At 46.1% G+C, this 14,483-nt stretch overlaps 2 protein-coding genes across 2 annotated transcripts in view; one reads left to right on the top strand and one right to left on the bottom strand.

The window, feature by feature from the left end:
- The window catches only part of KCTD17 (potassium channel tetramerization domain containing 17), a 32,972-nt gene extending 32,485 nt beyond the window's left edge, over positions 1–487 (top strand). Inside the window, exon 6 of the mRNA XM_082241433.1 lies at positions 386–487. Coding sequence (XP_082097559.1) covers positions 386–451 — 66 coding nt within the window. The 3' untranslated portion in view covers positions 452–487. The remainder of the gene's footprint in view (positions 1–385) is intronic.
- The window catches only part of TMPRSS6 (transmembrane serine protease 6), a 42,314-nt gene that overhangs the window by 11,160 nt on the left and 16,671 nt on the right, over positions 1–14,483 (bottom strand). The window contains exons 5-8 of the mRNA XM_082241419.1: positions 10,813–10,997; positions 3,654–3,695; positions 1,672–1,876; positions 408–544 (exon numbers count right to left, since the gene is read on the bottom strand). Coding sequence (XP_082097545.1) covers positions 408–544; positions 1,672–1,876; positions 3,654–3,695; positions 10,813–10,997 — 569 coding nt within the window. The remainder of the gene's footprint in view (positions 1–407; positions 545–1,671; positions 1,877–3,653; positions 3,696–10,812; positions 10,998–14,483) is intronic.

The raw sequence follows: 14,483 nt of genomic DNA, 5'->3' as shown, positions 1-14,483 counted from the left end.
AGGAGAAATGCTTTTCTGTGGCTCACCTGTGCTAGAACTATGTAGATGCGGTGCTAAGTATTAAGCTTTCTCCTGTCCAGAGGCCAGCATGGATAATTACTGCGCAATCTTCTGTCCCAGATTCTGGCTTTAGTATAAGGTGGAAATTTGTGTTACATCTTCTTATATAAAGGTTGCTCTTATCTTAGTGTCTAAGTCACTTTCCAAACATCAGTGAATTCTTGGGCCAAATTATTTTGCAAAGCCTCCATTCCATAATAGATAGCAATTACTCTACATCTCAGATACGGTGTTGGCTGCTGAAATTGTAATAAATATCTATATCTATGATGAGTGATGTTTGGCAAAGGAAGTGAAGGGTTTGCATCTTCTTTTTTCTTTCCAGACCTCTTGGGATCCTTGCTCACCTTCAAAGGGCACAGCCTGTGCAGAGAGTATGAAAGGATCGTAGTAGCTGTACATCCCCTTCTTCCACACCACAGACATGACGGGGCCTGAAGACAGGACCTCCACCACAGGCTCCTGGCGGCTGCAGCCATACAGCCTGGGGCAGAGGGTGAAAACAGAGGAGATGAGTGTATTGACAAGGTGGGAAAGGGCAGAGAGAAAACGAAGGGACTTCGAAGGGGGGAGATGAGGACTCATCTACATTTCCACGTGTGCTGTGGCTAGAAAGCATGGGTCTGAGCAGTTTCTCCCTTGCCTAGCTCCTTTCCAAGGGAAAACCCACTTTGGGGAAAACCCCCAATTGCTGTTTGCTCTGATTGAGCACTAAAGAGCAGCTTTCTGTGGGGGAAAGCAGTGGTACAAGAGGAAGTATGGATAAGCCCTTAATCACCAGGACGGTTAGAAACGTTTTTTAAAGAACATGCCTGTGTATGTGTTTTTTTAAAAGTGGGTTTTGTATTTGCAGAATCATAGAGATTGATGGGACCCCAAGGGGCATCTAGTTCAACCCCCTGCAATGCAGGGCTCTCAGCTAAAGCATCTATGACAGATGGCCATCTAACTTCCGCTTAAAAACCTGCAGGGAAGGAGAGTCCACAACCTCTTGTGGGAGTCTGTTCCACTGCCGAACAGCTCTTGCTGTCAGAAAGTTTTCCTGAATGCTTTCCAAAAGTTCTGGTCATATTACCCTAGTGCTAATGTGGAAACCAGGCCATGACCCTTGGCTTACTGTTATGTCTAATGCAGAAATTGTGATTCCTTTTGCTCCAAAAAAGCCATTGTTTTGGGCTTCCCAACTGTGGCATGTTTCAGCGAAACGAACCACCATTTCCCACTCAAACATTACACCAGCCAAGGGCTCATGCACACTTCTGCTTGTCCCGCTCTCAGTTCACTGCTGAATTGGAACGAATCAGTTTCTCTGTAAATTGGTGATTGTTCCGATCAGCAGTAAATAGTGAGTTTTCCTGAGGAAAGCAGTGGGACAAAAAACAAAACCAAACCCCGCTTGGATCCATGGCTAGAAAGCATCGGGCAACTGGAAAATCTCTTGGACCCATGTTTTGCAGAAGTGTGGATGAGCCCCAAGCCAAGACGGTCATGCCACGTTGCTATGTGCTCATTCAGTATAAGCCATTAAACACGGCTTTACTGTGATGCGCAAAGCAGCCCCGTGGCCCCATCTTTTGCCATTCACGCTTCTATGGCATCAAAGCTACCTACGAAGTGATGAGTCGCTTTTCCAGAGGTCCTGCTGCATCATACATGGCCAGTCGGTCTCTGCATTCGGAGAGGGTCCATTCCAGGCGCAGCTTGATCATGTGGCCTTTGGGGCCATGGAGATGCCAGAGGCAGCTAGAGGCAAGGTAGTCCGGGCCCCTCAGCTTGAGCACAGCATCTTCTCTGATGTAGCTGTACCTGTAGCAACCTACAAAGAGAAGCAAAACTGCAGAGCGTCCCACTAGACTGGGGTGGGGTGGGGAGTCTTACAGCACCACCATCAACATGCTTCCTCAGAATTAAGCCCCATTGAGTTCAATGGTGCTCCCTCTGAGGAAAGTGAGTGTTCTGTAGCATTGCAGCCTTGTGTGGCTTAAACTACTCCATATCCCTACGAGAGATCAAAGCGAAGTAACATAGGAGGGGTTTGCATTCTGCATAGGAGGGGTTTGCATTCTGCATTCCTCCAGGTTCTTTTGAAACGATCAAAATTTAGTAACCAGTCTGATTCCTCAGTGGCACCACTCTCTCTCCTTAAAGTGTTGCTAGCCATCTCAGTCCTTGTCACCCCAAAAACTGTGCTCAAGTCCTTTTGTCCCAATGGGGACAATACAATTGAAATCAATACAATTGTTATTTAAAAAATGCTTTGCTTTGACCCAATGGTGCTCTTCATTTCTGTTCATTTCTGAACTGTTTCATTACAAAACGACATTTTAAAAGTGCACTGTGAAAAGTATTTTTTAAGCATCTTAACATTTTACATTTTTTAAAGTTTAAAGCACTAATAAAACAGTCATAGGAACAGGGAGAATAAAATTACAAGATAGTAAAAGTAATAAGTAGCTATTTCAAAACATATGTATTATACTTTATGTCATTATGATGAGGTGAGGGACAGGTGAATGCTCCCACCCACCAGGCTGGGGGATTTAGGAATCTTGCCTGGCAGCTAGATCCAGTTCCCCACTCTGGAGTATAAGCACAAATGTTAAAAACCCCCAAAGACATATACATGGGCAAAGACAGCATGTGGATGTCAGCTAAACCATGGTTTAGCATGATGTTAACAAGCCTAGCCTCCTCCCAGGTTTGCATGCTCCCTCCTCCTTTGGGGAGATTTTCCTTTTAATTAACCATGGTTCTGTTGTGTCATCTGGAGTGAAACTGTGGTTAGCATTAACAATTGTTAGTTTAAAACAAGACCACTTTGAAGGGTAGTTTCTTAAGCAGGCTTGTTTAAACTAGCTATATTTATTATTAACCATGGTTCCCAGCTTGGACAACATGGTAAGTTGTGGTTCAGCAAAAGTGGAAATGAAAGCTTCTGAGCACCTTCTCTCAGTCCTGCAAAAGCTTCTGAGCACCTTCTCTCAGTCCTGCAAGAGATGGGAAGGGGAGTGAGGAGCTCACAAGCCTGGAAGAAGGCTATATCAATTTACACTACGCTAAACCATGGTTTAGTGTGACATCCAACTACCACATGCATACACACAAATGGCAAGTGCTCATAAAAATATTCTTTAAGACAATTAGACATTCCTCATTTGCTTTTTAAAAAAGGCATGTGTATTTCACACATTGCATACCCACAGCAAACTCCAAGTCTATGCTGATGTTAGAGGTATTAAAAACAGAATCAATGCATGAGGACAAGGTCCAACCACAATGATACCTTTCCCTACTGAAGGTAAACCCAAAGATGCTCAGAAGAATCAGATTAAACATCCACCCACAAAACAAAGGACAATAACAATATATAAGAATGCAACCTATGAAAATGAGGCTGAGTGCTATTCCTGCTGTTTTCAAAATATTTTTATTGTTTCATCACTTGTTTGCTACCCTGAGCTCCTTTGAGAAGAAGGGCGGGATATAAATTCAAGAGATAAAATGTCACATTGGTTTATGGATTTTTAAAAATAAACTCCTCTCACACACTTCAATGCAAGAAACATAAAATAAGGGAGAAATAAACAGCCTACCCAATGTGGATTTCAGGACTTTTATGTCTTTCACACTGGATTCTGTTAGAAAAAACACACACAAAGAAAAAAAACAAAACCACATGAGATCCTGCAAGACCGAAAACTAAAAACTTAAAAAGGCTAGACAGATCCACTCCATTCATGCCCAGCTTCCATTTTTCATGTTGCACCACACACACCATAAATGGTTCCCCCCTTCCCATTATCAATAATTGGTTGAATAGAATGCCAAACCATAGTTCAGCACAGGGCCAGATTTAGGTTTGATGAGGCCCTGAGCTACTGAAGGTAATGGGGACCTTTATATGTCCAGCTGTCCTTTGTCAACAAAAAAATTGTCACTGTTTTTTGTGTTGAATATATGCTATATGGACCTAATAGGTATCTAAAGCCATTTGCACATAAAAAACATGTATTTTATCAAAGTAATTATTGAACTGAAATACAATTAAAAGGAAGTATATTAATAGTGAAATACAATTAAGAAGAAGTATATTTTTTGGGGGGCCCCCAAGAGAGTGGGCCCCTAAGGTATAGCTTGTTTAGCGTATACGTAAATCTGGCACTGGTTCAGCACTATATGTATGAGCCTGCCTGCTCAAGCACCCCCTTTTTCTCTCCTCCTGCATGCACCAGAAAAGGAGATTCAAGGCTTCTGGTTCCAACCCAATGGCATGGGGCAGGCAGGGAGGCAAGGAGCAAAATGTCCTCCCCTCCCCCAAATGCACCTGGGGCCACTGTCCCGCCTGGAAACGCTACTGATTGTTTACATTGACTAGCAGCAGCTTTCCAGGGCTTCAGGCAAAGGTCTATCCCAGTCCTACATAGAGACACCAGGGATTGAACCTGGGACCTTGTGCATGCAAAGCTCTGCCACTGAGCTATAGACATTTCCTGAATCAGGGCTAAATGGTATCAAAATTGGGGTGGGTGTGGGTGGGGATGCTGTCATTCAAAGGGATCAGTCATCAAGAGGACGCTTTAAGCTATCAAATGCCTTTTTCAGAAATCTCTACTACAAGTATTCCCACTGAACTGAATGAGCATAAGGTATTGAAACAAGAGGCGGGGAGGATGTGGGAAGAAAAGCATGCTGGGGTGAGTGATGTACAATGGAAGAGACACTGAGCTGTTCTTTAATGTCAGATGGCTTTGACAAGGGAAAACAAAGCAAAAGACAATTAAGTTGTTGGGTTTTGTTTCCCCCCTTTACAGCTTTGTAAGAATAGAGATGAGTCAAAATAAGTGGAGTGGTGGGTGGGAATACACCCAGATATCAGTCTTTAGAGGGGAGGAAATGGAGAGGAAATATTATTGCACTTTGTAGGTGCTTCCAGTGTGGTGTAGCGGTTAAGAGCGGTAGTCTCGTAATCTGGGGAACCAGGTTCGCGTCTCCGCTCCTCCACATGCAGCTGCTGGATGACCTTGGGCCAGTCACACTTCTTTGAAGTCTCTCAGCCCCACTCACCTCACAGAGTGTTTGTTGTGGGGGAGGAAGGGAAAGGAGAATGTTAGCCACTTTGAGACTCCTGAAGGGGAGTGAAAGGCAGGATATTAAATCCAAACTCTTCTTCTTCTTCCAGACTAGAGCAATTTAGCAATGCTGAATTATTCCACTTGTGCAAAGAAGTGGAAGTGGAACGGCCATTGTGATCCTGCATTGCACCCAACACAGTGCTTTATCCTAATTGCAGTCTCACAACGCTCCATTTCCATATGAAAGGCAAAAGGATTACAGAGCTGGGATTGGCAGTCCTAAATATATTAGTTATTCATTCTATTCAATCAAACCTACACCCACAAAAGTGCACTTTAAACTGGTAGCCTTCAATCTAGGGTTAGATGGAGCTGACTAATTTCAGTCCAAGTCACTTTCACATGTGTTCCATCCCATTTGCACATTAAACTGATGAAAATAATTTTTTAAAAAAACTGGGATAAATCAGATTCATGTAACCAACATGCTTAACTCTAATAAACACATTAAGGGCTTAAGACCATATAGCAAGCTGTCTGCCAGGCTCAGCTAGTTCACAACCCCTCGCCTTGGGAGCAAGGGTTACCAAACACTTTGTTCTTTTTTCTTCCACCATGATGTGAACTCTACCAGTAAAGGAGTTCTAAGCTGGATGCTCCATCCATCTTTGTGTTTTTTTACAAATAATTTAGAAACTATTTTGAAACTAAGTTAAACTGCCTTTCTTTTCTTGCTGCTGTATGGGAAAGCACATGAATCTGACCTTTGAAGGTTTTGTAAGTAAACCATTCTTAACTTATCAAGCGTGAGGTCTCTTTCTATGATAAGGGAAGTGGGGAACTTTGGAAGCAACTTAAAAGGGGATATTTTAAAAGTCTAAGCCTACATTTCCACTTTTGCTGCATGTTTCATTATTTTAAATCTTTGCTGGGGCTCTCTCAGCAAAGAGTAAAGGTAAAGGGACCCCTGACCATTAGGTCCAGTCATGACTGACTCTAGGGTTGAGGTGCTCATCTCGCTTTATTGGCTGAGGGAGCCGGTGTACAGCTTCTGGGTCATGTGGCCAGCATGACTAAGCCACTTCTGGCGAACCAGAGCAGCACACGGGCACACTGTTTACCTTCCCGCCAGAGCGGTACCTATTTATCTACTTGCACTTTGATGTGCTTTCAAGCTGCTAGGTTGGCAGGAGCAGGGACCGAGCAACGGGTGCTCATCCCGTTGCGGGGATTCAAACCGCCGACCTTCTGATCGGCAAGTCCTAGGCTCTGTGGTTTAACCCACAGCGCCACCTGCGTCCCCCAGCAAAGAGTACTTGCCTCAAACATGGATCTGGGCATTCAGAGAATTCATTTATCTTATCTAAAGTAATTCTCTCCTTAAACCAAACACAAAATAAATAGCAACAATAAGTCTACAAAACTTTGCACTTAAATATATATTTCTGAATCTATTTCCTTTTAATAGGTTCATTCCTAAACCTATTTTGTCTCAAAGATATTTTTTTGAACCAACATTTATATGGCTAGAATTTATTTCAGAACCTCGTTAGTATTTTTTTTAAAAGATAATCTGTTCTTGATTTTTAACAAATCAAACAAAATACGGAGAGTTAATGCAGGACAAATCCCTCCAGTAAGAAGCTCTTAAAGCTTTAAAAGAATTTGTCACCATACCATGTAATACGACAATTATCATAGCGAGGCTTCCTTCTGAGGTACAAAAGTCTTTACAGTTACCCATTAAATAATGAATCACGCCTCTCTGCACTTAGCATGGAAGGAAAGCAATGATTATCTCCAATTAGAGGGAAGTATTATTGTTGTTATTTATACAGTACCACCAGTGTGCACGGCACCAAGCAAACTGATGATCTTAATACAGGTAGCAAAGCAGAAAAAGACTGTATACACCATGAATTTAAGGTACACACCCCAAGAATCCTGGAAATTGTAGTTTATTAAAGGTTATGGGAATCGCAGCTCTGTGAGGGGTAAACCACAGCTCCCATGATTCTTTAAGGGGTGGGGAATGTGCTTTATAAGTACCGTATTGGCCTGATTTTTTTCCAAATTCTGTCTGTGAAAAGTTAAAGCACGGCTTAAATTTGTGACCTTACCTAAAGTGGCTTTTACAATATCGCTGCTGAAATAGACATATGGTAAAACGAAACAGGTGTGAGTGCCTGCAGAATTTTAAGGGAGCGGCTTGTATTTGGATATTGTCTTCTTTTCTCTCCCCCCCCCCCGAATTTTAAAGCTGTGGCTTATATTCAGGTGCAGCTTATATTCGGCCCAATACGGTAAGCTGTATACTCTGAAAGTGGAAATATATAAAAGAATTAAAAAGAATTGTCCAGTAGCACCTTAGGGACCAACTACGTTTGTTCTTGGTAGAAGCTTCTGTGTTCATGCACACATGGCTACCTACCTGACTCTGAAAGTATGGGTTGCCAGCACCCAGGGTGGGGCAAGTGTTATGCCCCTCTGGTGGACTGGGAAGCTGGGGTGGAGGCATGGCGGTGGAGGAGCCAGTGTGGAGGGAAGGGCGAGCTGGTCTAACCTCATTGGCCAGCCCAGGAGGAGGTCGCAAGTGAGAGTCCCTTGACTGGCCATGTGGAGAAGGAGGCACCACCCCAGGCCGGGTGTGGCTTGCCTTCCCATGGCTCTGGAAGGCGGTAGGAGCTCAGCCTGGTTGTATGCCTCTCAGAATTTTGTGCCCAGGGCCCCCGCCCCTCTGCCCCCTCTCCACGCTACACCGATGTGAGTATCAGTTGCTGGAAACCACTGGAAGGGAGAGCATGCTTGGCCCCTGCTTGTGGACTTCCCATAGGGATCCAGTTTGCCACTGTGAGAACAGGAAACTAGATGGGCTGAAACGGCAGGCATCTTCACGTGTTCTTACGATAGAGAGAACAGAGGGAAGCAGCTTAGGTAGAAGGCTGACATGTTCAGCCTTGAACATATCGCATTCTCAGCAGCACTGAAACATCCAAGTGGCTTGCATGGGATTCTTATGTAAAAGCCACAGACATACGGAACAAAGGAAAGTACATCTATTTCTCACTCACTTAGACATCTGCTTTTATAACAAGCTGGATTGAAGCACTTGAAAAGAAAGATATAAAGAACGAGTATAACGAATGCAGAAACATACTGTCAGGCAAAAGATGCAGGGTAATTTGGCTTTAAAGGCTTTATTTATAAGGTTCATCCTAAGAGTGTTGCGGAGTGGGGGGCATTACAGCCTTATGCATTTTCTGTTGCCCGTGCGCAATTATTTTGCCTCACTTTTTAATATAAAACATTTTGTGTTCAGTGTATTGTGCAAAATGGATGCACCAGTAACTCTGAGCCCAATATGGCTACCTATGTGATGGAAACTGAAGATTATTCAGAAGCTCCAGATAACATAATCTATTGTAATCCCACCGAGATTTGACAGTGGGTTTGAGACTTGATGATGCCAGGGCATAGCCTTTGTCACTTAGATAGGTTGAAATGTATCCTTCCGCTCTTTGCTAAGTGTGATTTGCAAAATTATAATACACAAATTACTTAGAGCTGAGCAGCGTCACGCAGAATGCCTCAGGAATGGAAAAAAACTGTAAATAAAAGGTAATGATGAATGATGGCAATTTCTTAGCAGGGAGATTTTCGGAAGCATATAGAGTTGGTCTCATTTAACGTTTTTGCCAGCGGTGAGGTAGAGAAATTAGAAACCAAAATCCATTCATTGACATGTTTGATGGCAAAAGGGGCAAGCATCTAATATACAAAGAGCTAATAATAAGGCCAGTTTTATGGGCAGGCACAATGCACTGAAATAGGAAAGACTGTAAAAACAGGCAAATATTAGAGTTGTAGTGCAAATGCATCAGCTTTATCTCATTTAACTGTTTGTCATGGGCTTTTGTTTTGTTTTTGCAAACAAGCCAAGTTTTAATTCAAGATGATTCCGAGAATATTTTGTTCAAATCCCAACTCTTCCCACCGCTAAATACTAAAACTCCCTGGAATTTTCTGCGTTCTCTGAAAAGAGGGAATAAGTGTTTCACCAGCAGTGTAGACGTGAGAGTGAATAAACACATACTGGAAAAACACAGCCAACTTTTCCACAGGGAACATTGCAAGGTATACTGTAACAAGAGGAAGGCAAAACTGTTGAAAGAGAGTTTGAGATGTAAGTTTGCTGTCAGGTGCAATGCAATGCAGTGGGGGCGGGGGAAGGTTTATGGGGATGTTTAAAGTCTATCTGCCAGCAAGTGCGATTTAGTCTTGGAAACAGGTTTCCATTGTGGGTGGTACTTGTTCTTTTTAATTGCTACATCTAGCAAGCTGATCTGCACCTGCCATTATCCATGATAGATTAGGTCCAGTGCATATCCTCTAAGTAACAGAACTTGTGGCTTTCCAGATGTTGTTGAGCTACAGCTCCCAACATCCCTGCGGACTGTCCCTGTTGCCTGGGTCTGATGGGATTTGGAATCCGACTGCATCTGGAGGGCTATAGGTTTCCTACTCATGCCTCTAAAAGATGGCTGATCAGATGTGACAGCCAGCTGATCACTGAGATGCAGACAATGCTGACCATCTGTTTGGAGGGTGAGTGAGCATGTTAAGATTTTAGCATGCAAAGATCTGGGAATGGGATACTATCTCCAGCAAAGAGAGGATACTTCTGCTGGATAAGGTATGAAATATATAGTACATCTTCATTTTTCCGAGTGGCCCAGGATGCAGCCAGATAATCAGCTGTTCAGATAAAGAAGGAAAACTTACATAACTTTGCCACTAGGGTCAATGGAACTTTGAAGAGTCATTTTTGGCTGGAATGTATACTATTAGTTTTAAGCACTGTGACACCATTGGTGGTGGTTGTTATAAAAATTAGGACTTCTATCACATGCTTTTTTTTGAGGAAGATTTATAAATCTTCAGAAAGCATTCCTTTCAAAAAGGGGAGACATTGGGTTGGATGTAGACTCAGTTATGCTTAGATGAGAAATTGAAGAATTTGTCAAATCTGCTTTCTCATATTTCCAGTTTTAAGTTCAGTTTTGCCACATTTCCACATCCATTTGCAAATTTGTTAAGAATCCTCACGGAAGTCCACCAGCATTTTAGTGTGCATATCTCCTACGATACAAATTTGCAAGCATTTCCCCTTCATATAATGCTTTTTTGGTACATTTTAATTCACACTCCCCCCCCCCCCCGCATACACATACACATTATTGCTCACAGTTATTTGGTTGGAGAAGTACAAAGCCAAATTTGGAAAAGTGGAAACTTTGACGGATAGTTGTGTTTCCGGTCAAGCATTGTTTTGGGAAGTGCACATTCGATAGGACTACATTAAAATACAAACTGAATTTCTCCCTCATCCCTAGAGTAGACCCACTGAAATAAATGGGATTTAAGTTAGTCATGATTTCATCTGCTCTAATCCAAGCATGACTAAGTCTGGATCCATCTCACTGCATCTTTCCTTTCTTGGTCTTATATTGTCAGCATCCTACCCTGCTGACAGACACACTCACTCCACCCTGTGTTTCCTCTCATCTTTTTCTTTTGCGGAGTCAGGCAATCTTTTTTTCAGACTATATAGGTATCATAGGCAGCTCTTCCTTCTTGGGAGTACAAACTGCACATATGCGATAGTACACATAGTACTCACCTAGCAAAACCAAGGATTCTGGGTCAACCTTGTATTCCGTCTGGTATGAGAGGTGTCCTGTTCCTTCGGTGCTGCCAAGAAGCTCTTTGTAGAGCGTGGCATTCACTTTCTCTGCAGTCATCTCCTTGTGCTGCCCTTTGGGGACTTGAAGGGCGAACCAGAAGAAACATGTCAGAGATCCCTCCCTAGCAAATGGAGAAAACAAATGGATTTTTAATTTATTTTAATTCATTTAACAAAATTTATATAAGGCTTGAGGTCAATAAAGGGGACGTGGGTGGCGCTGTGGTCTAAACCACAGAGCCTAGGGCTTGCTGATCGGAAGGTTGGCAGTTCGAATCCCCGCAATGGGGTAAGCTCCTGTTGCTCGGTCCCAGCTCCAGCCAACCTAGCAGTTCGAAAGCACATCAAAGTGCAAGTAGATAAATAGGTACCACTCGGGTGAGAAGGTAAACAGCATTTCCATGCACTGCTCTGGTTGCCAGAAGCAGGTTAGTCATGCTGGCCACATGACCCGGAAGCTGTCTGTGGACAAACGTCGGCTCCCTCGGCCTATAGAGTGAGATGAGTGCGCAACCCCAGAATCATCCATGACTGGACCTAATGGTCAGGGGTACCTTAACCTTTACCTGAGTGCAATAAAGCCTCTATGTGGTTTACAGGAAGTATTAAAAGCATTGATACCCCCCCCCCCGCAAAGCGTGTTCTCACTAAGGGAGAGCACGTGTTGCGGCTGGGGCCAGGCAAAGCACCCTTTAGTTGCCAGGCAGAATCGTGGGAAGGCATTTGGCCAGGATTGGTGTTGGTGTTGCTGGGGCAAATAGTATGTTGCCAATTTGGGGGTGGAGATCAGAGGATATTTAAGCAAGGCCCACAGAGAGTGGCTTTCTCTTTTGCTGTGGGCATCGGATCAGAACACAGCGAAGGACTGGTTGTATAAGCCTAATTCCTATTCTTCCCTTTATTTACCCTCTTCATTTCCTTATAGTTTTTCTCAATTTCCTTTTAATTTCCTGGTTCTTTGCTTCTTAGTATTTTATTTATCCCTGCCTTCTGCCCGGGGCCTCGGACTTGGGGGCCGGGGGGGGGGGCGCCAGGCCCGAGCCTCGCGGCCTGATCCGCGGCTGAGGCTTTCAAAGGTGGGCACTCGCCCTGCCCGCTGTTGCGGGTGCCGCTGACCTTGCTCCCGGGCACCGGTTGGCCTCGGGAGGCTGGTAGGGCAGTTTATTTAATTTGATTTTATTTTGGGGCCGACAGGGGCCCTTTCCTCCCCCCCCGCTCTTTTCCTTTTGTTTCGTCACTGTACCTGCTCGATCCCTGACTGTGCCGCTTGGGTGTGTCCGAGGCCCCGTCGTCGCTCTCTTGGCGACGGCCTTTCCCTGCGCGCCCGGCACGTCCTGCTCGGCAGGGCGGCCTGGGTAGGGGAGGGGTGCCGCGCGGGCGCCTTCCGAGCCGCCAATTGGCGCTTTCGCGCTCGGGCCTTGGGGCCTGCTGGTTCCGTGGGAGGGGGTTTTGCCGTGGTTCCCCCCCCCGACGGTTGCGAGGCGGCCGGCGTGTCGGCCTTGTTCCCGGGGCGGCCGTTGGGGCGCCGCGGCCACTGCGCTTCCCCTCCCCCCCCATAGCGGGCGGAGCAGCGGGGGCGCTGTGGGCACGAGGCGCGGCCTTAGCCAGGCCATCCACGGTAGGGCGAGCGGCGTGGGCGGAGCTGCGGTGGCTGACGGCGCTTAGCGCGGCCGCTGGCCTTGTCGGCCTTTTTGTGGGCCGGTTTTGGCCTAATTCAGGCCTAGTGGGGAGAGGTAGGCCTTGGTGAGGTGGTGTAGGCCTTTAAGCATATTTGGCGGGAGCGCCATTTTATTGGCCGTTTCTTCGAAGGGTGCTGGCCTCTAGTGGCCGTGTATCGTAACTGCAGCTGATACTCAGCCTGCTCGGCTGGGGGTGCCACCTGCTGGTGAGCGGCTGAAGTGCACCCCCACTCAGGATATTGAAGTCATTTAACGGTTTTAGCTTATTTGCTGGGGAAAACCATTGTTTGTTGCTTGCAATTAATTTACTGATTGTCTTTCTTGGTAGTAGGTATGGCTCCTAAGAAGCAGGCAGCAAAGAGGCCCGGACCCGCGTCTTCAGCGAAGCGGCCCATAAAAGGCCCTTCTCAGGCTCTTCGATCGCCTGAACCAAGTCAACCGCTTAGACGCCTTCAATCTATGGTCACTGGTTTGGCTAGTGACCCGGTCGCATTGGCACGTGTGGAGGCCGAGATGGACGGCCTAATTCAACGCTGTTCAACTCCAGCATCTTCCTCTGCGAGTCTGGCTCCCCCTGTTGGTGCTTCTTCTCCGGCTTCATCATCTAGCGAAGATGAGGGGGGGAACTTGTCGGCTGAGGGGGATTTACTTAATACCCAATTGACCCAGTCACCGGTTCTACCTGTGTCTCGGGCTGCTGCGCCAAGGGTGCGGGGGCGTGCCAGGCATCCAAAGGGACGTAGGGCTTCTGTAAGGTTACGGGCGGCTCGGGGTTCAGTGGTACAGGCTGCAACTGTAGTAGGGTCGGACACAGGTCACTCACAAGTTGTCTCTTTCCAGTCAGTCCCAGGTGCTGTCCGGCATGGTGATGGGATGCTGCAGGGCGATGGATCTGAGTCCTCTGTGGAGGACAGCCTTCCTCCACCGCCGAAGTCTTCTTCTGGCGGGCTACGTCGCCGAAAAAAGAAGTCTAAGAGGCGTGCCAAGAGGAGTCGGAGGGACACTTCGTCGTCTTCCGCAGGTACTTCGTCTCAAACCTCCAGTAGCGATGAGGAATCTTCGCTTAAGCTGTACTGGGGCTTTGGGGAGACCTCGGGCCTCCCGAAGTGGGCTTGGGAGCGGAGGGCAAACTCCCACAGGGCGAAGTATGGGGCGGTTCAGGATTGTCGGGATGGGGTCCTGATGCCTGATGTGAAAGTATCCACCAACTCGGCTAGGGACATTATTCCCGGGGCCCACTTGCCCACAAAACTCCGATCCAGGATCCTGGATGGCCGTTATATTGATATATTTAGTTTGGCACCCCCTCAGGAGAGCCAGGACGCACAGGATAAGGGTGTGGCAGCCTCAAAGAGGAGGGTGGTTGTGCAGAAGGCGGAAAGGACCTTCGAGCGATGGTTGGATAGTTTCCAGGTGTTCGCTGGAGTGGTGGCAGCGGCTTACCCGCGGAGATCCATGCACCTTTGGGTTTATTTGTCCATAGTACGTTCAGCATTCACGATGGCTGGAGCGTCCGCTGCGATTTCCTATGATGAGAATTTCAGACGCAGGGCCGCTAAGATTCCCACTGCCCGCTGGGATCGTAAGGATTTAGATGTCTGGACTACTTATGTGGCACCACGCATCGATAATAAGGTCCCCGAAGTGCAGAAACCAAAGGCAGTGCCAGCTAAGACGGGTCGCAGGTTCTTTTGTTGGGATTTTAACAAGGGTACCTGTCAGCGCCAGTTCTGCAGGTATTCTCATAGTTGTGAGAAGTGTTCAGGGAACCATCCGGCATCTTCTTGTGCAGGGGTTCGACGGCCCTTTCGAAAAGGGGGGGGCTCTCAGCAGCCCCCAAAGGCCGCACCTCAGGCGACAGTCTCTGGGGCAGGAAAATAGTGTTCTTTCCTCTTTAGCTTATACCCCGGTTAAGCTACAGCCGTTGTT

This window comes from Podarcis vaucheri (genome assembly GCF_965113315.1).
Source record: "Podarcis vaucheri genome assembly, chromosome: 10".
NCBI lineage: Eukaryota > Metazoa > Chordata > Lepidosauria > Squamata > Lacertidae > Podarcis > Podarcis vaucheri.
The sequence above is the reverse complement of the archived record's forward strand: the minus strand, read 5'-3'. Positions and strand labels throughout refer to the sequence as shown.